The sequence below is a fragment of the Suillus discolor genome, assembly GCF_016758755.1.
Source record: "Suillus discolor strain FC423 chromosome Unknown F5147scaffold_9, whole genome shotgun sequence".
In the NCBI taxonomy this organism is placed as follows: domain Eukaryota; kingdom Fungi; phylum Basidiomycota; class Agaricomycetes; order Boletales; family Suillaceae; genus Suillus; species Suillus discolor.
The window spans coordinates 150669-178312 of record NW_024541256.1 but is presented as its reverse complement, the minus strand read 5'-3'; the positions used below and the strand labels follow the sequence as shown (position 1 = coordinate 178312).

Sequence of the window (27644 nt, the reverse complement as noted above, 5' to 3'; positions counted from 1 at the left end):
GAAAGATAACGAATCCCTCACGTTGGAACAACTCAAATCCTCTTTTCCTTGCTCAAATTCACTCTGCATGTTGTCCCAATGATGGGAAAGTACAACCACATACCAGAGTTGACGGGAGCAGAAAATTACATTCCCTGGGAGATGCAGGCGCAGCTCGTCTTAATGAACGATGACCTCTGGTGTCATGTCACCGAAAATGCAGATCCGAGCGACATTCTCGGAATGGCTTTGGTCTTGCCTGTAGCGGCTGTCCCAACAACTCCTACTGATGCCGAGAAGGCAGCTATATGAGCCTGGCTCATCAATGACTCTAAGGCTAAGACAATCATCCTCTGCAAGCTCGCACCAAGTATTCATCTTCTAATTCCCCGCAACACTTCGATCACAGCTTGTGACGCGTGGAAAATTCTCAAAGACCACTTCCATCGTAACGACGTCAGCTCTCAATTTGTCATTCAAAGGCGCATACAGGCACTTTGCATGAAAGATGCGCATGATGCAAGTAACTACGTCGGTCAGCATATTAGTTGCTGCAATCGCCTGATTGGCATGAGTGCTGCTTATTCTGACGAAGAGGCTGTGTTTAATCTCCTTTCTGGGCTTCCTACATCTCCCGCCTGGCAACTGTTCCACACGCAACTCGAACAATGCATGCACGATAGTTTTTCTGCCACTGTCGTTAGTTCTGCACTCAGCAGCGGGAATCCCATTTTGGCCTCCTTCCAAACGAATGCTCTCATGTTCGAGAGTTGCACCGCACGCATCACCGCAGAGGCCTCACGCATGATCAACACCCATCCCACTGCCGCATCCGGGCCCGGATCTGAGTACGCCAACTCTGTGTCCACCTCCTCCGCTTCCAACGTTAACTCTATCACCGGATTGCGGAAGCACAAGAACAATCCTCAAGGAATCTTTTGCTTAACGACCGGATGTGGACGTGGGGATCACGACAAAGAACATTGTTTTTGTGAAGGTGGAGGAATGGCGGGACAGGCACCCTGGCAGAAGAAGAAGAAAGAAACGGCTGCAGTAGCATCAGTCACTCCTCCCACTCCTTCACCGGCATCATCCAATCCACCATCCGCTGTTGCTGCACTAGCCACACACATACATGACCTGTCATGTGCGGGCATCGAGGAGCTGCCTGACGATGTCTCTGCCCACACTCATGCGCTATCCACCATTCTTGACTCCGGCACCACTAGCACTCTCATCAGTGACCGCGCCATGTTCTGGACTTACTCTACTCAGGATCCCGTTGTTGTCAAAACGGCCAACCACGGGTCTCTTCACACATCCGGTCGCGGTGATTGTGTCGCATGGCTTAAGATTGGGGGTACTCGACATCGAGTTCAGTTCTCGAACTGTCTTCATGCGCCGGGAGCCATGTTGAACCTTCTCTCAGTAGGGTGGATGTTGGCAAAAGGTTGGGAATGCAACTTTCGGGGTGAGCCTTCTCATTGTGAGCTTATGTACAAAGGAGAATCTCTCGGCTCCATTCCTATGTCGGGACGTCTCTTTTATATCAATCTCGAGTTCATCCCTCCTTCCGAGTCAACACCTCTCACATCTGAGCCGTCAGAAGTCTCTGCTTTTGCATGTATTCCACTGACTTATGACATCTGGCATGCACGCATGGGTCATACCAGAGGAGAATCAGTCCGTCGCCTTCCTCTCATTGCTCGTGGTGTTACCTTAGACTCGCACAACGCCATGTCATGCTGTGAATCATGTATCATTGGCAAGCACCCATGGCAGCCTCATCCCACATCGCAGTCTCCTCCTGCCTCCCGTTTTCTAGAGCTCATTCATTCTGACCTGTGTGGTCCCATCCCGGTTCTCACACCTCACCACAAACAATACTTCATTATTTTCCTTGATGATCACACGGGAATTCTCGCACTTCAGCTTCTGGCCACCAAGGACCAAGCTTTAGAGGCATGGAAGATTGTTCGCACAAGATGGGAGACTCATTCGGGTCTGCGTGTTGTCGCCTTTCGCTCCGATAACGGTAGAGAGTTTCTCAATGATGCGTTTACTGCTGAACTACACGTGGCTGGGATAGAACGTCAACTCTCGGCGCCATATTCCCATCAACAGAATGGACAAGCGGAACGCGTGCTTCGCACAATTGAGGGAAGGATGTACGTGATGTTAAACTATGCACGGCTCCCATGTAATCTCTGGGGAGAAGCAGCGCTAACAGCAGCATATTTATTCAATCGCACAGAGTCTCGCGCATTACCTGCAGGTAAAACACCGTATGAAATGCTACATAACGCTAAACCCAACCTCTCGCACATTCGTGTCTTTGGTGCGCGGTGCTTCGCTCGGATACCCTCCGAACTCCAGGAGAAACTGGGTCCAAGATCACGCGAGGCTATATTTGTGGGTTATGCCCCAGACGGGCATGCATGGCGCTGTTGTGATACGGCAACCGGTAGTTTCTTTAACTCCAGGGACGTTATATTTGACGAAACGTTCTCTGGTCGTCCTTTCCCGACTGACAGGGATGATTCGGACGATGAAGAAATGGCTCCTGCGCAACCCTCGACTCCTGTGAATCCGGCAGCTTCCTCAATTCCCACATCGTCTTCCACCCCAGCATCTCTTCCCACAGAGGCACATCGATCTGAATGTGTGTGCTTGCCCATGGCACATGGTCAAATCTTCCAAGAGCAGCTGGCATCCGATCATGAATGCTTAGCGCGTCAACATGAGTTGCATCAAGCACGCATTCAGGAGGTGCCTCTTGAGGGGGTGAATACTTTGCCTGATGCTACAGAAGGTACGACTGCTGATCCTGACGCCATTGTCCCAGACGAGGATGAAGTTGGCTATCCCCGTGTGCTCGCCAATCTCATTGCCATGGAATTCACTTGTGTCACCATCCGTAGCGATACTCGCCGAAATCCTCTCACCTCGGACTACAACATGAAGATTCCTCCTTCCACCTTCAATGAAGCAATGCAACGTTCGGACGCTAATGATTGGCTCAACGCCATGCGCAAGGAGATCAATTTAATGTCGGAGATGAACATGTATGAACTGGTGGAGCTTCCGGCGGGACGCAGGGCAATAGGATGTAGATGGGTTCTCGAGTTTAAGGAGGATGCGAAAGGTGGGCCTGTGCACAAAGCCCGTCTCGTTGCGCAGGGATTCTCGCAGGTACCAGGCATTGATTTCGGCAAGACATTCGCACCCGTCGCATGACCATCCTCCATCAGACTCCTTTCCGCACACGCAGCAGCTCACGACTGGGAGATAGACAGTTTCGACGCGAAGCGCGCCTTCCTGTGGGGAAAACTGCATGAAGACGTGTACATGCGCCAACCACCTGGCTTTGAGAATGGGGCAAGCTTGGTATGCCATCTCTTGTCTTCGCTCTACGGACTGAAACAAGCTGCATACGATTGGTATGAGCTCTTGCGTGCGGTTCTCATCCATTTGGGGTTCTTACGTTGCAAAGCCGATTATGCTGTCTTCGTGTATGACCACGTCAACACTGAGGGGGTGCACGTCATTTGCATCATCGCGTGGCACGTTGATGACGGCCTTGCGGGCTGTAACAACCGCAAGTTCCTTGACTGGATCAAAGGTCACATTGCAGCTCACTTTGGAATTGCGGACTTAGGGCCAGTTGTCAAGCATTTGGGCATCCAATATGTTCATTCACGCGCGACTCGAGAGCTTTGGATGCATCAGCAAGAGTACATTGTCTACCTTCTCGAGGAACATGGCCTTTGTCACTGTAATCCCGTCTCACTCCCAATGGACCCCGTCAATCCTTTCGGACATGACACAGACATTCACCCTCACATCGACAATCTCCCAACCGAATATCGCAAGCTTGTCGGTGAATTACTCTACCTCACAATGTATACTCGCCCCGATATAGCCCTCGCCGTCATGAAGCTGTCTCAGCACAATTCCGCACCTGAATTTTGGCACTACACTGCCGCAAAATGAGTCCTTCATTATCTTTCTGGTACCCTATCCCATCATGTGCACTACGGGGGAAAGAACGCGGACATCACCATCCACAGCTTCAGCGATGCTGACTGGGCCACTTGTCCAGAGGACTGCATTTCGATCACCGGGTACGTTTGGTACTATCATGGTGGTCCTATCTCGCATGCGGCGAAGAAGCAGACAACACAGGCCTTGTCTTTGGTGGAGTCAGAGTACATGGCACTAACAGGAGCGATCCAAGATGGACTTTGGATCAAGTCTTTCTGCGAATGCTTGAAGATCACGTTCACGCTGCCTCTCAAACTCTATGCTGACAACACGGGGGCTATTGCATTGTCGACAGAAGCCGCTAATCACATTCGCACTAAACACATCGACTTGCATTATCATTTCATTCACAAGCACATCAAGGCCGGTACCTTCTTACCCATCTGGGTGTCCACTCATCGTAACAGTGCCGATATCTTCACAAAAGTCCTTCCGTGTCCGATGTTCATTGCTCATCGTGCAGGTCTCTCACTCGTGGCTGGTTGAGGAGGTGTATTGGAGAATTGGACTCGTGGCTGGTTGAGGGGGTGTGTTGAAGAGATAAGTCGTCCTCTGCATCCGGACAGAGATAAGTCGTCCTCTGCATTCGGACAGATTAACGTTGCATTTGGCTATTGGGCAACCTCACCACTTTGTTGTATCATGTGCTTCATTCTTGGCACCATATGGTTACCTTCTTCTTGACATTCAAGCTCTGTCTTTCTGTATCCTACAAGTATCTCGTCTTGTCATCGTTTGCGTCCCTCAGTTGTTGCTTATCAATGCTGAGGTACGTGTATTGTTTATCTTGCTCTGAGCCTCGTACTTACTTGATCCTAGCGCGCTACTTTCTAACAGGTACATTAATTGTGAATACAGTTGTTGCTTATCAACGCTGAGCGCACTACTTTCTAACACACGCCTCGGACAGCCTTTTAGTGCATTTTTGCTAGCGCAGCAGCGTGGGGGAGAATACAAGAGAATCGCATCAGATTATGCCATCATTGCACAAGTCAACAACATGGCCTTTGCTCCGGACACAGTGGACGTCAAGACACTCGAGATATTGTAGCTAGTGATGTGCATGGCCTGGCTTCAGGCCGTGGGCCAGGCCAGGCCAGGCCAGAATAGGCCAGGCCAAGCCAGGCCAAAGATCATGGCCTGACCACAGCTTTGGCCTGGCCTGAGGTACTGAAAAGCCAAAGCCGGCGGCCCAGGCCGTGGCTTTTGGTACTTAGTCAGCACGGTGAAGGTACAACAATTCAGATGGTGAGTCTGAACAATGTTGGGTCTTGCAGAACCTAGCTGCTATTCGACCCTAAAGGGTTTCTGGACCAGGCTCAAGGCTCAGAGGAGAGGAAATGTCATAAAAACTGCTCAAGACTCAGACAGACTCATACTGGTAACTGGTGAAAAGATAACTTTCTTATGTAAGCTACAAAAGTGCAAACATAACACTAAGGTAAAAACAGTCTCTGCAAGCCCAGCCAGAAATGAATCCCTACAACGGTTAACGACGATTTGCTAACATCTATTTTTGTTTCTCCGGACAACTATGTCGTCACGTCGTCATCATATCAAGCCATGTCAGAAAACGGTGCCGGTGAGTCGCAACGTTGATATAAGTGCATCGTCATAACTTACTTTCGTATCATAGGCACATTTGTTACCAGCAACTTGTTTGCCTTTCAAGCCTCTGAGTCAGCTGTGCTTCGCAACTCCCTCGCCACTCCCTCGCCACACAAACCATCAAGTGGTTGCATATGAGCGAGTTTTCCTGCGCTAGAGTCCGAATGATCCACCATGTCGAAGGCTGAAGGATCTGAGATAGGTACGAGGGGAGAGTGAAGCTGCACAACCAAAAGCAGGATGAGTGAGCGACACTTTGACATTGGCTTGTGCTTGTCTATATTGCAAATCTTTATTCTGATGATCCGCTAATTTTTTATGTTTCTATCCTAGTTTACTAAGTACTTGCTCATTACAGTGTCATGCACCCCCAATTGACATTTTTCACCACATTCTGTCCCTACCTACTAGCCTCTGATGGTCAGTACAATTCACACAGACAACGAAGATGAACTTCATGTTGTTGCATGCCCGGTGCGCAAAACAAAACCTACAGCTGCACTTCTCCAGCATTCAGAGAAGGCGGCCCTCCCTTCCCAAATGAAAGCAATCAATGACTTCTGTGCCGCTGAAGCTGCAAAACTCACCACTGAACGCCAACTAGTTGCTGCTGATGAAAACCAAATTCATTCCCCCAACTGTTACAGTAACATGGCACGAGTCCCCCGCCAGCAGACAGCCCTCTGCCACCGCACGGCTATAGACGATACCGGAGTCTCACCAGCTCTATGACGATAGATGACGACAGATGATGATAGACGATAAGCGGCAACTGCTGGCTTAGATAAGCGGTCTGGACCGCACGTGACGACACATGATGACATAGGTCTAGAAGACCTATTTATGTTATCAAGATAGAAGGCAAGCCTCGTGCTGCCTCATGTACTGATAGAAGGATACCTCATGGATCCTATCTACGATAGAAGCCCGCCTCATGGACGCTATCTCTGACTCATGAAGATAAGCAGATTAGAACCCAGCTTTAGGCTGAGCTTAGATACGAAGAGTAGCCTTATATAAGGTCGAAGATTACAAGTAGATGTTCCTTACTTTAATCTTACTAGGTTTACCCTTGAACTCCTTGTCCCGCTAAAGCTACCTGCTCGACATCGACTCGTACCTTCAGTGACGCCTCTCACTGTCTGTAAACTGCTATTATCTCAGCATAACCCCTCGTTAACCACCCCGAGCTACGTTCGAGTACGCAACCTTTGCTTGTCTGTAAAGGCCGACGACTCTCAGCACTCGGTACCACTGTCGTGGTTGTCGCTGTTTAGATCATCCTAGTCGCACACGACCGTTTGTCGTAACACCAACACTACACTGTCTGCACCTGCTCCCAAGAACAACAAAAGGGCACGGGTTGAAGAGATTTTTGATACTGACATTGAAAACGATGACGATGAGCATGAAAATGCCCATACAGATCCAAAATGTGCATTCCTTTGCTTCTGTCAATGTATACGTTTTACTCATTTGAAAACAGCAAAACGAGTCCGTCATGCCACTGTAACAGAAGATGGTGATGATGAGCATGATGATGAACATGAAAATGCCCGTACAAATCCAAAACGTGAGTTCCTTTGCTTCTATCAATGTATCTGTTTTACTTATTTGAAAACAGCAAAACGAGTCTGTCAAGCCACTGTAACGGATCAAGAAGATGTCGATGAGGATGGAATTCTTGCTGACATCGACGTCCAGCCACTTACTGACCCTGGTCCCCCACAAGAAGACAAGACTCGCGACCTTGATAGATTTTTCAGCAAACCTTTTGAGCGTACTGGTGCCAATGGAACAGTGAAAAAACACCGTAAATGCACAGTTTGCCCGTATGTCATCTTACCTCTGTGTTGTCTTTATTATTAATCTTACATGTTCTACTTGCAGGGGTCACTGTATCATTGTGAACGAGCCAACTACACTACGTCGACACACCAAAGCTCGATTTGCGGGGAAATATAGGAAATGGGCCAAGGCCAATTCCTTCGTGTCGAAATTGCCTGGTGATATTGCTGCTGAACAAAAGAAGGTCGCACAAGCACAGCAACCCATTGATGCGCATGTGACAGAGTGCAAGATTTCGGAGCGTGTCATCCCTTACTCTGACCGGTGAAGGTTCAACGATACAGCGAGGCACGAACAATGCTCCTGACTGTATCTATAAATGTTGTAAGGTCGCGTGTTGCCTAGTCTGCTATACTTGAGACGACAAGTGCGTTCGACCCTAAAGGGGAAGCGAGTGCAGCAAGGATCTAGAGGTATGCGCTGAAAGCGCTACTGGTTGGCCAATGCGAAGCGCGAGAAAGCGCAGGTGCGCGCAAGGCGCGGGAATGCGCGCGTGTATGGCGCGAAGCGTGGGAAAGCGTGCGCGTGTATACAGATACGAGAGAGAGTAAGAGTGAGTTTGCTTAGGTGATGATATGATGTAAGACAAGAGAAGAGAGATGCGAGGTGTAAACAAATAGATTTCTACTATGTTCTGCTAGGTGGATAGTGGGTAGTAACCAGTAAGTCCTCTGTCGTTCTGGTGGGAGAGTAAGTTCCCGGTGGGTGAGTAAGTTAGTATGTACTGCTGGCGCTTAAGTATGGCGCCTAAGCGCTGTCATGCGGAGCCGAAGCGCTACCGAGTAAGGTATGTAAAGATATATGTAAGTAAGGGTCCATGATAAAAATAAAGATGGAATGATAAGCAAATGTGAGAAATGGAAATATACGCACTAGGGGACTTGGTGGACAGTGGATGGATGCTTCCGGATGGCTGGCGCTATAGGGCGCTCAAGCGCGGGAAAGCGCGCGCGCATATACATCGTGAAGCGCGGGAAAGGTACGCGCGCATGGCGCGCGTTGCGTGGGAAAGCTGCGCCTCATATATGGATAGCTGTGGGTAGCACACAGAGTGATGCTACAAGTTCGTGCCATGTACTCCCCAGTGAAAACTGCCATATTGCACAATGAGAGGCATGAGTCTCTACACCGGTTGTTTCGAAAAGCTGCAATTGAGTGGCTCATCGCAACTGACCAGGTAGGATTGTTAATATCATAAACTACTACTATGCTAATGATAATTATCCACAAGCCAATTCAGGCTCTCGAACATCCCAAGTTCAAGGAGATGGTAGATGTTGCCTCGCGCGCAACTCAAGGTGTCAAAATTCCTGGTCGAAAAGCCACGCGAGCAGAGATCATGCGGATGTTCAAGAACCATCTATCTCGACTCAAGAAGAAACTGAATGTAAGTACAGTTGTCAACACTATCTGACATTGTCTGATCTGATATAATCAGAGCACTTCTGTCAGCAGGGATATCAACATCACATGCGATGCGTGGCAAGCAAGCAACACTGATGGATATTTTGCCGTGACTGGTCATTGGATCAAAGAAAACAATCCAGGACAGTGGGAATGCCAGAATGCGTTGTTTGGATTTACAAAGGTGAACAATGCACACAATGGAAAACGCCTTGGTAGTGCATTATTCAAGATTCTCGATCGGATTGGTGCCGCGCACAAGGTTAGTCAATCGCATGTGACAGGGCATTCTTGTTCTGATATTTCTCTCTAGCTTGGCCACATCACATGCAATAATGCAAAGAATAATGGTACTACACTCGAAGAATTTGCACGGGTGTATGAAGTTAGATACACCAAAATCTTTCCATGGCGCCAGCGAAGGATCAAGTACTTCACTATTATTATTTACTTGACAAGTCTTACTGCTAACTTATGATTTTCATAGTTGCTTAGCTCATGTTATCAACCTCACAACACAGACCTTCCTCAGCACATACAGTATGGCACCCCATTACAGCCCTCATGATCCGAAAGGTCATGAACCTGATACATCACAACACATTGAGGATCGGGATGAAATTGGGCTTGTCCGCAGTATTTGTGTCAAGGTACGTTAACGTCTCTACTATCTCATTGTATCATATATTGATCTCCCTCAGGAACGTTCATCTGTGAAACGAAAGGAACTCTACAAGAACATTCAGACTAAGGCAGGAGTATCTCAGCCAACTCAACTCTTGCTTGACATGAAAGTTCGGTGGTTGTCGACATTTGTAATGCTTAACCGAGCTGAAACAAATAGGGATGTAAGTTTCATCTTGATATCTCTGTGTTCATTACATCTGACTCAGAATGTTTTGTACAGCACGTAGATACATTCATATACGAGATGGGTTGGCAAGAGCGGGACTTGACAAAACGTGCCAAGATAGATTTCCTACAGCTATCGACTGCTGAGTGGATGCGTGTCGGACAATTTGCAGATCTTCTCTCGTACGCTGATGTGGCTCAACAGGCATTTTCGTCTGAAAAGGGCTCGACTTTACATCTGGCTATTCCCGCACTAGAAACCCTGCACAAGACTTGGTCTTCACGTGCTGAAAGAATGAAATATGCTCGATTCGCACCTGCGCTCACAGCTGCAGCAGCCAAGTTGGACAAGTATTACGAGAAGACAACAAATACACCAGCATATGTATTGGCCATTTGTACGTGCAGATTTATCATTTAATTAGTGATGTTCCGGCCCGGCTTCAAGCCCCGGGCCAGCCAAAGCCGGGCCAGATTGAGCCAGGCCAAGCCCAGGCCCAGGTGACGGCCTGACAAGGGCTTTGGCCTAGGCTTCAATTCTGCGAAGCCTGAGCCGCCGGCCCAAGCCACAGCTTAGAATTATGTAAGTACTGCGCAGGAACCTGATTGTTGACTCTATTTTTGTCATTTTCTTGCTTCTCTTTGGTTCTTGCTTCCTAGTCCATCATACTGTAGGGTATGTCAGAATGACACGGTGAGTCGCCATTGTTGTCTTCTTTCAAAGCTTCTGCTAATACTCACCCCGGTGACGGAAAAACAGACATCACCCACCGTATCATATTGCGCTGTTTTCAGCAATCTATGCACCTCTCAAGTCCTACTTTGTGCTGCAGCTTTGTGAGCTTGATGGATTCTTGAACAAGCTTCAGTCGTTTATAAATGGTATGTGTGTGTATTTTATCTGTGTAGCTGCCTGCAATGACTGGCATGACGGGCACAGTTCTCACCGATGGCAAAGACGAGCCACGTGTTGTGCGTCCCATATGCAAAATCAAACCCACTGCTGCCCTCCTTCAACACTCGGAGAAAGTGGCTCTTCCCTCCCAAACAAAAGCTATCAACGATTTCCGTGCAGCTGAGGCCGCCAAGCGTGCTTCAGAGGTTTCTCAGCCTGCTGCACTCACAGCGCCTGTACCAGCCACACAATTAAGATGATGCTGATGACGAAGCTGATGATGAGGTGTCTGACTTTGAGACAGACTAGGTCTGCTCCACATTGCTTGTTCCGTAGTTCTATTGCACTACAATATATAATGTCGCACTGATAGCAAAAGAGCTGCGGCTTCGTTTGGCTCAAGCCGTGGCTTTTGGCCAGCTTTGGCTCATGGCCTTGGCTTGAAATATGGTGAGCCCGAGCCCCCTCAGGCCAAGCCAAAGCCAGGCCGGAACATCACTACATTTAATTGATTTGTGCTAACTTTGATTGTAACTTATAGTACTCGATCCAACTGCAAAAATGTCCTATTTCAAGAAGCAATGGCCTGAACATCTCCACAACGACGTGCTTTCCTGTGCTGAGGGTGTGGTTAGTCATCTACCCTTATTTTTTTTTCTATCTGATTCAAATTCACATCAAGTTCAAAGCACGTCATTCTGAGTTGAATGTGGCCACATTGTCATTGTTGTCACAGCCAACGACTAACAAAAGTAAAACAGGTGCTCTCAAGAAGCTCATTCAAGAAGTCCTCAGTGACTCTGATGATGACGACTCAAATAACACTGCCATTCCGTCTGTTGGAGACCCATTAAGACCATGGAGGGCTGAATTCTTAAGCTATCTCGAGACTATTGAGGCTGCTCCACCTGCCGGAATGAGCACAATTCAATGGTGGGGTGTGAGTATATCATATGCTACTCTGAAACTCATTACTAATGTTAATGTTGCTTAAGATTAATGCACCGAGGTACTCAACATGGGCATCACTTGCACGCGACTATCTCTCCATCATGACATCATCTGTCTCAAGTGAACGAGCGTTTTCACAAGGCGGAATCACAATCAGTAAACGTCAGAATCGGCTCAAAGGTGATATAGTGGAAGCGCTCCAAAGTCTTAAATGCTCACTACGTCGTGATCTTTTGTTTCGCAAGGCTGGGCCATCGTCACTCATGGAAGAAGAGTTCAATGACTCTGACACTGAAGCCAGTGTTTCAGAGAAGGTGGGTGATGTTGCAGACGACAAAGAGAGTTGGGACACATAAGTTTTGGAAGACAACAACAACAACAGTGATGACATATCTGTATCTGACATGTCAGATTACTGTAGAGATACGACACTAGGTTCGTCACGTGCAGCCCGTGACGATGTCACGCTTAGTCTTACAGGTTCGAATGTCCAGGTGACCTGTGACCTTACCCAAATAGATTCGCCTGCGGATCGTAGTGCTTCGCCGCTCGCAACGCTGTTTGCAACCATCTGACATGCTGCTTCGTGATTCAAGCAACTTGCTTCAGTCTGTCATGGATTCGCCTCGCATAGCGCTGACTGGTAACGAGTGGAATTGGAGATTCGCGAGCCTCGCAAGTCGAGAGGTGTTGCAATATTTATGTGATGTTCAGAAGAATGATCCAGCTGGATGGATGAGGATTGCTACTGCTCAGTACAAGACTGTCAGCGTTGACCAGGCAACAAACTCCGAGTCAGAGAACGAGGCCACTGATACTACCGGAGCCGAATCCCCCTTCGACGATGCTAGCGAGCATGACCTCGATGCCAGTGACGTGCCAATGGATGCACTCCTTGATCATATGGCTTCCGGGGGTGAACACGTCCGTTCTGACTGCCGTATCGATGCAGATGGCGGACTTCTGTGTTCAAACCACTCCGAAGTCTATGATGTGGGTGACATTACTGCCAAAGATGTGGAGAGTGGCTCGAATAGTGTTCCGAAGGTTGATTACGGGCGTGGAAAGCGTAGACGCATCGCAAATTCGATGTATGATGATTTCTGGTCCCATTAGCGCATAACCTATGTTTTTTTTCCCATATGTCACAAATTAGCTTCGTCCCACCAAAAATTCATGTGACAGTCACACCAAATAGATTCGATTCGTTAAGGGCTGTGACCTGTGACGAACCTAGTGTCGTATCTCTACAGTACTAGTCTAGAGTAGTTCCTAAATGTATATTCTAACTTTCCTCCACTATGAGCCGTGGCTGGGCCAAAGCCAAGCCATGGCTTTGGCCTGGCTTTGGCTCGCGGCCTGGCCTGAGGTTGTCAAAAGCCAAAGCCGCCTCAAGCCAGGCCAAAGCCACGGCTTTCAGGCCAAGCCGGGCCAACACATCACTAATTGTAGCTAGCAGCTGTGTTTATGCGGATAGATCTATTACAGGATGATGGTACTACCCTTTAAGTTCGAACAGATGGGCATGCACGTCGCGTAGAAATTCCTCAAACATCAATAAGCAGGAGCTCACCAACCTTCTATTATCAAACCCAAATCATATATCATCATCATGATGGTAGTCGACTGCACCAGGAGAGAATGTGCACAATAGCCCACCATACCGTGTATTTCTCACACAAGCTGCTTCATAATGACATCAATCTGCGTTCTGTCTGTCTGCACGTGAATGATCCAAGTGATGAGAGTGTCATACCATTTTGGAATTCGGACGGAACACCTCCCATACGGCAAGCGATGCTCTGCGGGTGGAGATTCACAAAACACATGGACCCTGAACACAAGAAGACCAGTTCCTATAGATTCTCGGTGAGACCTCTGAGGACCTATGTCATTTCAGCCACTAGAGGTTTTGTAGGAATACTTAGCAACAGAAATATTGTGGCACAAGAGTTGTTCGCCACGACGAAGACATGATCTGGAATCGTTCCTCTGGGTCATGCTTTCCATTTGCATCAATTTTATCGGGCCTTATAGCCAAAAACGCACGGTACGACCTAGCTGCGTACCCAACTGGCTGCAGCCAGATTGCCTGCCTTCCCATCGGCTAGACATATCTCAGGAGAGATTCCAGGTGGAGGACTGGTCTTCCACCTGCAGTGCATGCTTTTCAGATTACTTCAACCATCCGCCTATTGTGAAAGGTCTTGCAAATCTCGCCTCAAAGCTGTCGCCTCCGGGCTCCTTGAAAATTAAACCCAATGGCAGCAAGTCTGCTACTTTCCCTAAAAATCCTGTCACACACGATGACATGATCTTAGTGCTGAAAGATATCGTAGCAGAGCTCCCAGTAGAACAAGCACCGTCGGAAGATGATGTCCGAAAAGCAAGGGAAAGATATAGAAGTATACAGAGTTCAGTATCTTACCGCGCTCCAAATATCTACAACTGATCGCTATCGCTGATCCATATAGATGAGATAATCAATGCACATTCCTCCGTAATATTAGTACAAGCTTAATCATCATCTGGAAGGTGTCCGATCTTCTCGACGTCCAAAAGGATTGAATTCAACATCTCATGACAAATGGTGGCCTTGAGAAAGAGATCACATTGGCTTAGAATCATCGTTAAGTATATCGAACAGCCGGGATAAAAAAGGAGGGCATACTCGTTATATCCTGGAGGTTCAGTTCGTCTTTCATCTTCCCACATGTTTGCCAATCGTCTATCAATCCATATCGCACTAGGAATGGGCGACAGCCACGGGATTTCCGGGAGGTCCGCTTCATTACGAAGCATTGAATAGCGCGGACCAAGCGGAGGAAATATGGGACTATTTGGATTGAACCGCCAAAGAGACATAAACCGTGTACATTCACAGAGGCAGCAGCAAAATCGGAAAGGAGGGAATGAGCCTTTGCAAGCTCAGCTTTGGTATTCACGACCAGTTTAGATAATGGGTGGTCCAAAGACAGCAAATCTGGATGACGGTCACCGACTGTAACAAATACGTCTCGCACCAGCACATTCGTCTTGCTGTGTGACTGATGCCAGCAGGAACTTGCCCATTGTGAGATGATGCACACAGAAAAGATGAAGATGGAGACAACCATGATGAGTTTCTCCCAATATAAGTGAATTGAGTACATGATAACTGCGCAGCTGAGCAGCCATGCAGTATACTCCAAAATCGAGTGCTCAATGGCTTTTTCAAGTGCTGGCGCTACATGTCTGGGAAAAACTGCCAGGAAAGGTTGCACAGTGTTACGGCTAGTGAACAGAAGTATGAGCACGGTTGTTATGACTGGCTGCCAGCCTACTGGGGCCAGAAGATAGCAAAGCCCTGTCACAAATGCAGCATCTAGGGGATCATCCATGTTCTGAACGAATGGGAGTGGTAAGTGTGACGAGTTGTTTGTCCTTGCTAGTCATTGAATCAATCTACGCTTGATGGTTCTTGTATGTTTAGGGCAAGCAGAGTCCCCCAGCTTCATGCTCGGGGGACTCGGTCCCAAATTTATTTAGTGTCGCGAATACAAATGAATAGTACAGTTGGGGACTTCGGAGAAGTGAATAACTAGCGGATAGAGGCTCGGGTGAGATGACTAAAATGGACATTCAATGAGGGCAGGTGGTGCCACTGCTCTTGCCGCCACAGGAATGGCGCCTGATCTCATTCGCGCTGCTGGATGATGGTCCTCTGACAAATTTAACAAGTACATTCGTCAGCATCCTTTTTTATTGCACGCACTTATGCACGGCACAGCGCATGCGCCATAACGCCACATCATTTCTGACATCAGCAGGTCACATTCTCACTCTCTGTGTTTCACTCGACAGTCACACTTGTATTTGTATTTCAGTCTCGGACTCAAGTCTCCCTCGCTTGGCATAAATCAACACGACAAAATGGACATCACAACAATCTATAACGGACGTATCAAAAAAAAAAAATAGGCCCTTTAGCATTCTTTCGAGCCTCCATTTCAGTCGTCTCACCCGAGCCTCTATCCGCTAGTTATTCACTTCTCCGAAGTCCCCGACTGTACTATTCATTTGTATTCGCGACACTAAATAAATTTGTGACCGAGTCCCCCGAGCATGAAGCTGGGGGACTCCGCTTGCCCTAAACATACAAGAACCATCAAGCGTAGATTGATTCATCGTGGGGTCAATAACACAATGGTGGAGTTGGCAGAAGTTGATGTATGAATTAAGGTGTGAGTTGTAAGCAGAAGATGTTGAAGGTTCAATAGCTAATCTGAGTGCGATCGAGCGTTCGTGAGAGAGACGCTCATCAGTCCAGGCTTCCCTGACAGGCTGCCTGGACATTAACAACATTGGGATCATTTTTCCGCTACCCCCAGCGCATCCCGAGGGGGTTCGAAATCGTAAATTTGTGCATTAGGTGCGAACTCATACACATGTTCATTCTGAAAACGTGACAGTGCGTCCGCCACGTTGTTCTCACAACCACTGATGTGTTCGACACGCAGATCAACATGATACTCAATGATCACGTCAACCACGGACAAGAGGATGGTGTTATAGGGAGGATGAGCACGTAAGGTGTTGAACATTGACACAACGTTGGTGTTGTCTGTGTAGATCAGCATCCTCGGCGGAACCTCGGGCATATTCTGTATGGCGTGGATCACCGAACAGACTGCCAAGGCTTCTGCGAAGAAGATGGTCGTTGTTGGCATGTTCTCCGGGAGTGGACACTGACACGCGAAGTCCTCCCAGGGAAACCAGACACCAAGTCCAATTCCTGATGCATCAGTATGTGCAACCACCACGTCGTCGGATGTGGGACTGAAGTCGAGGGATTTGTAAAAGAGCAGTCCAGGTGAACGGTCCACGTGGTCCGCCATCCAACGAAGTTCGTGAATCACAGTATTATTGACGTGAAGGCGCGCAGATGGCTGCGTTTTTCCACGGATTTTCTCATATACAGCTGACAGTCCCGGCTTGAGCAAAGGGAACATGTTAAAACTCCACTCACACCAGCCAGCGAGCTGTTGAAATTCTTGGAGGGACCAACGGTACCCTTTTCCTGCGAAGTTACGCAAATGTGCAACTAGTTCAGTCTTTTTGTGGTCAGGAAGAGTCGCTGACATAGCATTAGGGTCAACATCAAACCCGATCACGGTAAGACGTGAGCCGGACAGCTGCTTTGGTTTTTCGTGCAGGAGACCAATTTCGTCCCACAATTGAAGCAAGCAAGTTTGCTTTTCAGGGAAGGAGCATTGACATGGGGGATAGTATAGCTTCTGAGAAGCAAGCTCATATGAAAAGGAGTCGTCCATGTATGTTTTCAGCGCCTCGATAAGGACCCGATGAATCACGATCCAGGCCACTAATGACATAGACGAAATACAGACCTTTGGAGAACCCCGTCCACCGAAATTGTTGTTGCGATCGACGTGCCGCTGCCCATTAACGGACAAAAATTGTTTGACCTGCCAGAGAGGATGCATTGGTAGCCTCCGGAAGGCTTGTGAGACGTCAGATTTGAACATGACGAGCTCAGCATTGGGATGTTGCTCTCGATAACGAAGGAGTGAGGCGCCAAGGGAGTGAAGTCCATCGAGCTTCATTCCTTTAATGGAATCAGAGTCAATCATTGAATTAAGAGAATAGTCACCAGCCGTGTGGTCGACAACGAGCCGCAGCTTGTCTGAGTTTGGTTTGAGGACGGTATGCATAGGCACGCTATACATTCCAGGCAGTAAGTCTGTTCCGAAGCTCTCAGAGACATGTCCTAAACATATCTCTTCTTCGAGCTGAGTCTTGATGAAGGCTAACTGCTCGTCTGTCTTGTGGCATGTGTGCATTGAGTTATCGTTAATCGAAGGGTAGGTGTCGTCAGGAACGTCCACCCAAGGCCAAAAGCCTTCCTGCAAGGCTCGACAAACAGAAATAACGAACGGCTGGTTGGGATGTTCAGCTAGCAAAGATTGGAAAATGTCAACTTTGATAGGGCAAATTATCTTGAATAAGTCTGGTCTGCTGACGACAGTGTGAGCAGCATCACTGTCAGCGAGCGCATCAGGAGCATTAGGGACGGGTTCTGAATATTTGGTGGAACGAGCAGTAGGACTGAAACTAGCATCAAGCGGTGACCAAATCAGGCCACGACGGTGACGAGGATGTTTCAACGGTTTCTCAGGTTGATTTGGGTTTTGAGTCTTTGTGATGCTTCGTTTTGGTGTGGCGACGTCCACAGGTGCGACCGTCTTGCTCAAATGAGCAGACATGTGCGTATCGGCAAGAGGCTGCACTACGGGAGCACTCGCCAGTGTTCCACTTCTGACATGGGTCATGTTTGTTGGATGTACTGGGCGAGCTTCCAGAGCTGGACTTTGTATCCATGGGATCATTTCGCTGTCTTCCATCTGCGTTGAAATGCGAGAAAATAAGGTCTTCGAACTCACGGAAGTTGGTGAGCTCAAGTCTGCATGAAGATCCGACTCTGTTTCTAACGGCTTTATTGAAGCGTATAACTCTTCCATGGGCTGATGGATTAGCTTGCGAGAAGTATTTGGAGATAAAGGCAAAGTAACCATTGAGCTCTGCTTCTCGGTGAGGGAAGGCAAATTTGACGGCATCAGCTGATTTGTTCCACGCTGCGTACCAGTCGGAGTCGGTGGCAATTTTCTTGGATGCTGCCTCCAATACTCCATACTTGATTTCCATTCCTCCGAGGACTTCGGTTTGTTTGTCAACCGTGTGAGAAGAGGTAATGATGGTGTGGACAACGTCGAGGTTGATGCATTCTCCTGCGATGATTTCTGTCCATCCGCTCTTATGGAATTCAGGTCCGAACTTGTGATACATGAGGTATCGCTGAACCTCCTTCGGGTCTTGCGACCAATTTTTGAGAATCTCGTTGGTTTGTTCAAGACTGGGTGAGAGCGGTTGGAACTTCCTACACTTAACTGCGGCGTCGATAGAGGAATAGTCGAGCTTGGATCGTTTGCGAGCAGGTTCTCCTGGCTCAACAGATCCTGCTCTACTCCTATCCTCTGGTAAAGGGGCTTCTTCGTCAACAGGTGCTGGTTCATCCGAGTGTGTTGTTCGTCCCCTTGTTGAGCTATCAGTGGCTCGTGCAAGTTCTGACTCAACTTCATCGAGCATGGCAAGGTAGGGTCCAGTGACAGTTGAGACTCGTCCCGGGGTAGCGAATAGTTCTCCTGAGATAGTTTCAACGAGCATGATGATTGCCTCAAGTTTGGTAACATGTGAGCGTCTGTAGTTGTTGACGACAGCGATACAGGCCGTCGCCAAGACTTGTTGGGATAAATCCAATCCATTAGAGCTGGTCTGGGGCGTATTCCCCGCCATTCCTGGTCCTCTAAGCGATCCTGAAGACTGTGTTTGAGACGATGAGGCGGCATTGTTTGCTTCTGCGGACATGTGTAGGGTGAAGTATGATCAATCAAAGATTTAAATGAATAGCTTAAAATTGGAATCGTGCACGAGCAGACGGTTGCGAGGGCAAGTGAGCGACGACCAAGAATCGAGACTCCTCACCAGCTACTTATATCATTTAGTAGAGGGGCCTAACAGTAGAGGGGCCTACAATGTTTGTAATAAGCCGCTGAGGCTGAGTCATGAAGATTTCGAGGGCGTCGCGAATTGATTCAACTAGGCCAAACAAGTTAAACCACGACACAAAAATTGCTTAACTAAGATGTTACCCGATTGAGACTGTTGTGCGCCACAGCGCTTGACAAGTCACTATCAGGTCATGCCGGCGACATCCCGACCTGATATAGATACCTCATAATGACGTGCATCTGTATCTACATGATATATGCAATACATTGTCGACAAGATCTACACACACTCGATTTTCTCTAAGTCCTTTGTTTGGTACCCTTTGCCACTTTGCCACTTGTGCGCAAACGTTGGGGTTGGGGTTTGCCCCCAACAAGTTGAACTCGAGCGGCTCTTCAACGTTCAACTGGTACTTACCCACTGCTCTTCCCACCACCACCACCCTTGTGGCTATTGGTCATAGTATTTCCGTTCAAGGTAACACTTAGTAGCTCGGTCCACCCCTTCTCATACAGTGTACTTACTATCTCTAGACGCGTATCCGCATTTATTAGGTGAGTATATGCGCACTACTTCCATTCCAACGCCTCACTGTGGCCTCAGTGATGTCTTGCCCTCATGGCGAATGGACTTCCATCCCTTCCCTAGCTTTCAAGTCCGCTGCAGCGACCCTCTATCTGCAATCCCAGCTACTTCAGATATATTCATAAAGCACCCGACCATTGAGGGTCTGTGGAAGATGTACAACTGTATTTTCCGTTATTCATATCCTCTGACATTTTCCTTGCAGCGTAGGAAGGATCGATGACATTTTGATACTCTCGTCCGGGGAGAAGACAGTACCAGCTCCCATGGAAAGCATCATCTGTGCCAGCCCCTACGTAACCAGTGCCGTCATCTTTGGCCATGGACGCAATCAAGTTGGGGTCCTCATAGAGCCACGAGCAGGGTGTGAAATTGACATTGATGACGAAAAGCAACTTGCCGAGTTTAGGAACCGAGTGTGGTAAGTCCCCCTAAAAGATCGCATGCTACTGTTGCGTCTGATGAAGTTCTTGAAGGCCGGACATAGAAGATGCGAATAAGGAGGCTCCTGCCTTCAGCAGGATCTTCCAAGAAATGATTCTTGTGACACACAGCGAGAAGCCCATGCTTCGAGCTGGAAAAGGGACCGTCATGAAAAAAGCAACCATCAAGCTGTATGAGGAGGAGATCAATTCCCTGTGAGCATAGTAGTCACTCTGTTAACTAGAATTCATGGGCGACAGATATGAAAAGGTGGAGGGCAGCACTAGAGCAGGTATCAATGTACCATTGCCTACAAGCTGGACTGCGGAAGATGTTGAGGGATGGCTCAAGGTCCATGCAGCGGACCACGCTGCTGCTGTGAACGCCGACAAGGAAGTTGATCCTGATGCGGACCTTTTCACTCAGGGATTTGACAGGTGGGTTGAGACTGACAAAGGCTAGTGCTCTGCTTACTCCATACATCTAGTATCTCTGTGACATTTCTCAAAAACTGCATTATCGGCTCTCTCAGCTCATCTTCAGATCGCGACCTTCAGGCATCAGCATTACGGATTGACCAGAACATCATATTTTCAAGTCCTTCGATTTGCCAGCTCGCGAGAAGCGTCATTAATGCAGTATTGCAGCGCAATGGTACAACTACCGTCGACGCCAAGGCCGATATCGACAACATGATCGAGAGGTATTCAGTCGGATTGACAAACTAGTGTATGTAGAAACTGATACATCCGATGACCATCTAGGGCTGGATAAAGAGTTATATCAAAAGGTTTGCGTCATTTCCAGTGTCACTGAATCAACTGAAGATAGCATAGATCTGCACGTCTGTCACTGTCATCATTCACAATGCTTGGCGACTCGACTTTAACCTGGCGCTCTCGTCATTCAACACTCATGTGCGGGGAATGCGGAATCTCATAGACTTGGCACTATCTTCTCCGCGTCATCCAAAGCCGTGTTTCATGTTCGCATCTTCCATCTCGTCTGCTCAAAGTTGGGATAAAGCAAAAGGACCTTTCCCTGAAGAAGTGGAATACGACGCAGGGGTCGCAGTAGGTCTTGGCTACGGCGCGAGCAAATATGTTTCAGAAAGGGTAAGTCACAAGCTACTTTGGGGGGTGTGGATTCTACAAATACTGTTTCCAGCAAGGTTCTTGTCAACAACAAGTCACCGGCATCATCATTCAGAATCGGACAAGTATCAGGAGGACCCCCGCGAGGTGCTTGGTCCACGACAAACTGGCTACCAACCATTGTTAAATCAAGTGTAAGTCTAGGTGCACTTCCGGAAGCTAAAAGTAAGTCCATCACTATCAAGGGTATCTATTCGTCACATGAGTGTTTCAGTTCATGTCTTAGATCCCCCCCACGCCATATCAAATACTATCCTTGATGTAGCTTTTGCGGAAGAAGAAGCTCCCATCGCGGTATCTCGATAGCTGGCCAGAATGTTTCGACGCTGATGGTGCTGTAGCCATGTCTCACTCAGTGGGTGTGTGACCTCATCTTTTGGCCTGCTTACCCAATGCTGATGGTACCACGGCCATGTCTCACTCTCAGTAGGTGCGTGTTCCCGTGTTTTGATCTGCTTAGTACTGATGCTTACTTACTTCTTGACTTCCCGGACTTCTCGCTTCTGCACCATACAAACTCCATCGCATGTCGATCCTCTGGTCCCATTAACTAAGTGTTTCTGTTCGTACTTTTACATCGTCGTGACCAGGTCAACACCTCAGTATTGTTTCCCAACATGAACTTACTCTTCATCCACTGCGCCTCGACGTTCCTCTCACGCACGCATCCCCACACCAGCAGGGCAGTCCTATGCGGATGAGCTTGCAGCTTCAAATGTCTGCCTGATGGCTTTCCGTCAGAACCGAGCAGACCGTGCCGCTGAGAACTCACTTTGTGAGGGGGTGGTTGCAGTTGAAAACCTAGAGGAGAGGGACTTCCAGAGGATATCGCTGACGTCGAGCCGAACACTGATGTGTCAGAGGTCATGGCGAATGCGTGCATTGAGGAGCACGCACATGTCGCTATTCGAAGCACGAAGCCTTTCCTCGCGTACGTCAAAGGCCGAATCGCTCACCGCTTCAGGATCAAGGACTTAGGGCCTATTACAAATTTCCTTGGCATTCAGTTCGAACGCTCTCATTCCACCCACCAACTTTGGATGCATGGTCTGCTCTCTGTTGACTTGTTGGTCTAGTACTCATATCTTCGATTGCAGGACTCGTTTTCACTCAGTTCCCGCGCTTTCATGTTTTTGCGTGTTCGTTGTGGACTCATACCTCGCGACTCACATTCTCGTCGTCATCCTGATCCATGCTTTTTAGGGACTCTACACTCCATTGACTAGCGTTTTCGTACATTATACTGTATTTTGTGTTCTTGTTGCATCATATAGATACAAAATACAATGGATTGCATGGATATATCTGAATGATTTACTATGTCTGAATTATCTACACGATGAACAATGTCACAAGCTGAAGTACGACGTAGACGCACATGTTGATCGAAGTTAGCATTCCCTAGGATGACAAGACATACCTGGGCCGGCAGCTGATATACCTGGCAGCCCTGATACCGTAGGCATGACCATACATGGCCTTGTCTGAGTCGAGCAATTTTTGTGATGTAGAAGTTGAAGGTGCTGGTGAACAGGCACTGTGACAGTGACTATTTAGCTCGTGAAGCTCGAAGTCAATGGCACAAGAGAAGAATGCTCTCAGGAAATAACAGGATAAAAGTCTGATATTTGGGTCCAGAAAAACACTACTGTACGACTACAAATTGACTCTGGTTTTATACTACTGAGGCTCAGGAGATAACGGCGAAGCAAGACAGTGGGGGTAGAAACAGGTAGTAAGTACGTCGGCCGAGCATATAGTAGAGTAGCTGTAGCTATAGGAATAAATGAGTCCAATACGTTTTAGACAAGGGTGAGAGGAAGCCAGTGACGGCGCGTCAACTGAGTGACCATTACATCTCCCCCTCCAGGGTGACCTATGTCTCCCTCGCCTTCTTCTGCCTATGGACGTCAGTCCATCTCAGCCATAACCTCCTCGGGGGGTGCTGCGGAGGAAGAACCTGCCACCGGATATGTAGTGGGCAGGTCAGTTTCTTTTTGGATCTTCCCTAGTCCCTTTTTGTTGAGCTTCTGCGTCTGCTTACGCCCAAAGTTGCGCTCCTTCCTCTGGCCGGCGCGTCTCTGCTCTATCTTCTCTCGTTGGTGAGATGTGCTCAGTGCAGTGTGCCATACCATCTGCTCCACCTGTGCCATGCGGGCGGACGACACGGTGATCTCACTATCTTCTTCATCACTGATAACATCCATGATCTCAATTGCAGACCCGGTGCTCACCACCGCGCCAGATGTTGATGCACAGATGTGCACGTGTGATGCGACACGGAGTCTGATTGTTAGTATTCCAACACAGACACTTATATACTTGTTTCCCTACATTTTCCCTTTTCCCTCAGTCACTTACATGAGACTGAGGGTATGTTCCATTTATCACTTGCACGCCGCCTAGACACTAATGGTATCTCGATAGATTAATGTGTGTCTAGGTATATAGTAATACAGTCACTTACACGGGACTGAGGATTAACATGTGTCTAGATTTTACACCAGACTCGTCGATGTATGATGCGGTCGAAGGCAGCCCTTTGCTATTAAAAGTGTGGGCGAAGAATTCGTAGCCTAGGGGGCTAGGGGGTCGAGTGTGGGGAGGTTTGTTGCGTAAAGCATGGGAATACATGACGAAGAGCTTGAGCTGCTCATGCGTCACAAGGTGAGAGTCGTCCTTGTTTTCGGGGTTGCCAACGAGAACGTCTCAGCCATGGGCCAAGAAGAAGAGTAGATGGGACTCGTCGGGGGTGTGGGACATGGCAAATAAGCTGATTTCGCCGTCCTCAAACCAGGATAGGTGGGTGTGGTTGGTGTTGGATGGGGATGGGTCAAAGTGGGGTTCGAGGTGGTTGGTTTGGATTGGGGAGGCTGACACTGTATTTAAGTTAGCCTGGTCTTCTAGTGAGACGTACCCCAAATATGATCGCGGATCGTCACGAGGGGGTGTCCCGTTGCCATCCATCAAGTCCCAAATCTTGCGTACTCCAACGAGGTCTAAATATTCAGCCAGAGCGGCCAGGTGGGATACTTGCTCATACGGTAGCCAAGTGACGTCCCCAGCCCGCCATCTAACCTTGAATAGTGCACCTTCGCGGGTGCCGGAGTGGGAGAGAATCTTGTCCACTGACCATTCACGTTCAGGTAAGTCTCCAAAATCGAATAACTGGGAGTCCGTTCGACCAGGGAACAATCGATCGTCATTGGGCACATGAATCCGTAGCAACGATGCATGGAAAACCGGGTGGATTCCTCATTGACGCAACCTGCTTGGTAAGTCAAGCATGAAGGAATTGTTACCATAGTCGCAGGTCAGTTTATATGGCCCAATATACTTGGGGGAGAACTTGCGTGCCACTCCCTTTGGAAGTGACATGTTCTTTGTTGACACGTAAGCAAGATCACCTTCCTTAAATGGACACAACTGACGCCGTCGGTTCGTGTTCCGGGTTTGTTTCACACGCGCTTCTATGATGGAATCATGCGCCTTCATTGTCGCACTCTTCATCTTCTGCAGGTAGACGCGCACACTTGGATACTTGTCCTTCGATGGGTTGTTCCAGACCATCGCGTGGGGTATTCGGCCCATGTTCAACATGAAAGGTGATTCCTTAGTTGACTCGGAGCTTGAGGTATTAATGGCGAATTCTATAGCCAGTAGCTTCGTCACCCAGTCCGTCTGGGTGGGTGATATGATGGCTCTGACCATCTGACCGATGGTCCGATTAACGCGCTCTGTGGATCCGTCGGACTTGGGGTGGTACGCACTCGACATGCGCTGGTTGATGCCCAGCAGCTTGTTCATGTGAGTCCAAAAGGTGCTGGTGAACAGCACATTCCAGTCACTGATGATTGCACTTGGTAGCTCATGGTATTTGTATACTTTGGTGAACACCAGTTCTGCGACATCCTTCGCAGTGTAGTTGACTCTGCTGGGTACCAAGTGTACCATTCCGGTGAGTAGTTCGATAATCACTGTCATCGTGTCGTATTCACTGTCCTGGTTCTTAGACATGGGGAGGGGGCCTATGAAGTCCATCCCAATGGATTCCCAAGGCCTGGATGGTACCGGTAAGGGGTTCAGTAATCCGAATGGCTTTTGATTTGACGGTTTGCTCCTTTTGCAGGTCATGCAGGAAGCGCAGTATGCGTTGACGTCATTCACCATTGTCTTCCACCAGACATGGTCCCGCAAGTAAGTCAACGTCTTCGAGGCTCCCAGATGTGCTAGCAGTGAGTGTGCTTGGGAGATCACCATTTCTTGAACCGTGCGTCCCTTAATCTTTACGTTTGGTATGCATAATAATGTCTTGTCCTTGAGGTTCAGATGGATGAGACCTTCGTTCACATGGAAGTTCTGGTATTCTGTTGGTGAGTCCAAGATTCGTTTAAAGAATGGGTCCTCGGAATACTGATGCCTGATACCAATTATCAGCTCATCCTCGTCTGGGTATACCGCCGGGAACCTCATTACTTCTGGTGCGTCTTCACCATGCTCGATGATGTTATTGTCGCTCGTAGGTGACTGCTGATTGGTGGTCTGTCCAGCATCCCCCCCTTCCTTTCGTTCCTCAGGGCCTCTAAGGACGAAATGGGGAGCCATCCGTCTCGCGAATTTGGCCACCATTTCAGGTCACCCAGATTCCGCAGGCAAGGGTACTTCCTGCTGCTTGGTATCGTGGCCCTGTCGCCCAATACTGATAGTACCGCACCCTCATTGGCCAGTACTGATAGTACCGCATCCTCATTGGCCGGTACTGATAATACCGTGTCCTCGTTGGACAGTCCTGGTACTGATAATACCGCTTCCTTGTCGGTTGCTACTGACCTGACTAGTTGGGACCACGTCCGCCTCCTGATGGGCACCAGAATCCGCCAGACGTGAACTTCGTCTGGGAGGGTCCAATGCCCGTGCTTCCGTGCCCATGAGTACGGGCATAGAAATCAGGCTGGGCAGTGCCTCCACACCTTTCAGTCTTATAGCACTGCAGAACCTGTTGATAGGACATGTACATTGGCCTGCAAAACCTGATGTACAGGACACCGGCCGGCCTATGCACTACCTGTGTAGGCCGGTCATGCAGAACCCTGGTAGGCCGGTGCCCCAGACACAAAATGATGTTTCTGCACTACCTGTGCAGGCCGGTGCCCCAGACACAAAATAATGTCTCTGCACTACCTGTGCAGGCCGGTGCCCCAGACACAAAATAATGTCTCTGCACTGCCTGTGCAGGCCCGTGCCCCAGACACAAAATAATGTCTCTGCACTACCTATGCAGGCCCGTGCCCCAGACACACAATAATATCTCTGCCATACCTATGTAGGCTAATGATGTAGGACTCCTGCAAGCTCATACCTCATATAGAGAATGTCATTTCTACACTACTTATATCAGTGAAACCAGCATATTAATATAGATCTGACTTACCATGCATCCTGGATAAATATGCAGGTTGTCTTAAACACTGTAAGGTAACATAAGATTCCATACAGTATTAGGTCTAGCCAACCTCAAACATCTCATAAAAGATATATCCCATATAGGATGACATAGATGGTGACCCAAATTCTATGACATATTGAGAAGAAAAAGTACTGTCTACAACTACACTCCTTACCTGGTGACTAGGCAGGCTGGCCCAAAGGGTCAATATGTTATGAATGGTCGGCTGGCCTAGGCCTACATGCTGCACAACCTGGCCAGCCTAATTGGTCAATATGTTATCAGAGGTTGGCCGGCCTCGGCCTACATGCTGCACAAACTGGCCAGCCCAATTGGTCAATATGTTATCAAGGGCCAGCCGCCCTTGGCCTACATGCTGCACAAACAGGCTGGCCCAATAGGCCAAAATGTGATCAGTAGGGCAGCCACACCTGATCTACATGCCACATAGGCTGGTTGGCCCAATGGGCCAATATGATATCAGGTGACGGCCACCCAGGCTCTACATATCACGTAGACTGGCTGGCCTAATAGGCCAATATGTTCTTGTGGGGCAGGCCGTCCTGCCTGTGCAATCAGCAGAGGTACATAGGCCTATTATAACCACCTGCATAAATTATATGAACCATATCATACATAGAGTAAAGTATCCTCAGTGCTAATATAAATATAGACATGAAAATTGAAGTGTATATGACAACAAACTGCAAAAAGAAAATTCTAAGACATTGTGCTAATACTAGTGTTTCAGTCCTTATACTTCTTTGAAGGTACTTTCCCTCTGGCAGAACGACGAGGAGCAGGAGGAGCAGATGTCTTCACCTTTTTCATGGGTGAATCATTCACATCTGTTGCTGGCCACTTACCCTTTCCTTTTCCCCCAGCTTTA

General features: G+C 48.3%; 6 protein-coding genes across 6 annotated transcripts; 3 read left to right on the top strand and 3 right to left on the bottom strand.

Moving 5' to 3' along the window:
• Window positions 1-13411: 13411 nt before the first annotated feature.
• F5147DRAFT_821863 (uncharacterized protein) lies at window positions 13412-14190 on the top strand (the record flags this gene model as incomplete). Its single annotated transcript, XM_041443720.1, has 2 exons — window positions 13412-13450; window positions 13500-14190. Coding segments are annotated over 2 exons (573 nt in total), but the record flags the coding sequence as incomplete, so codon positions are not given.
• A 21-nt stretch (window positions 14191-14211) lies between these two features.
• F5147DRAFT_821860 (uncharacterized protein) lies at window positions 14212-14961 on the bottom strand (the record flags this gene model as incomplete). Its single annotated transcript, XM_041443719.1, has 1 exon — window positions 14212-14961. The coding sequence occupies one exon, from the start codon at window positions 14959-14961 to the stop codon at window positions 14212-14214; it is 750 nt and encodes a 249-aa protein (XP_041296550.1).
• A 1446-nt stretch (window positions 14962-16407) lies between these two features.
• On the bottom strand, window positions 16408-16896 carry F5147DRAFT_544946 (uncharacterized protein; the record flags this gene model as incomplete). Its single annotated transcript, XM_041430308.1, has 1 exon — window positions 16408-16896. A coding segment is annotated over one exon (489 nt), but the record flags the coding sequence as incomplete, so codon positions are not given.
• Window positions 16897-17752: 856 nt separating this feature from the next.
• On the bottom strand, window positions 17753-18931 carry F5147DRAFT_570026 (uncharacterized protein; the record flags this gene model as incomplete). Its single annotated transcript, XM_041430977.1, has 1 exon — window positions 17753-18931. One exon carries the CDS (start codon window positions 18929-18931, stop codon window positions 17753-17755), a length of 1179 nt encoding a protein of 392 aa, XP_041296548.1.
• A 904-nt stretch (window positions 18932-19835) lies between these two features.
• On the top strand, window positions 19836-21095 carry F5147DRAFT_428993 (uncharacterized protein). Its single transcript, XM_041429794.1, has 6 exons — window positions 19836-19888; window positions 19943-20153; window positions 20209-20370; window positions 20416-20592; window positions 20643-20945; window positions 20992-21095. Exons 2-5 carry the CDS (start codon window positions 19999-20001, stop codon window positions 20881-20883), a joined length of 735 nt encoding a protein of 244 aa, XP_041296547.1. The 5' UTR covers window positions 19836-19888; window positions 19943-19998; the 3' UTR covers window positions 20884-20945; window positions 20992-21095.
• F5147DRAFT_677311 (uncharacterized protein) lies at window positions 20874-21605 on the top strand. The gene is given in 4 exon segments (XM_041436113.1): window positions 20874-20941; window positions 20970-20971; window positions 20990-21270; window positions 21327-21605. The coding sequence occupies 2 exon segments, from the start codon at window positions 21082-21084 to the stop codon at window positions 21567-21569; spliced, it is 432 nt and encodes a 143-aa protein (XP_041296546.1). The 5' UTR covers window positions 20874-20941; window positions 20970-20971; window positions 20990-21081; the 3' UTR covers window positions 21570-21605.
• Window positions 21606-27644: the final 6039 nt, after the last annotated feature.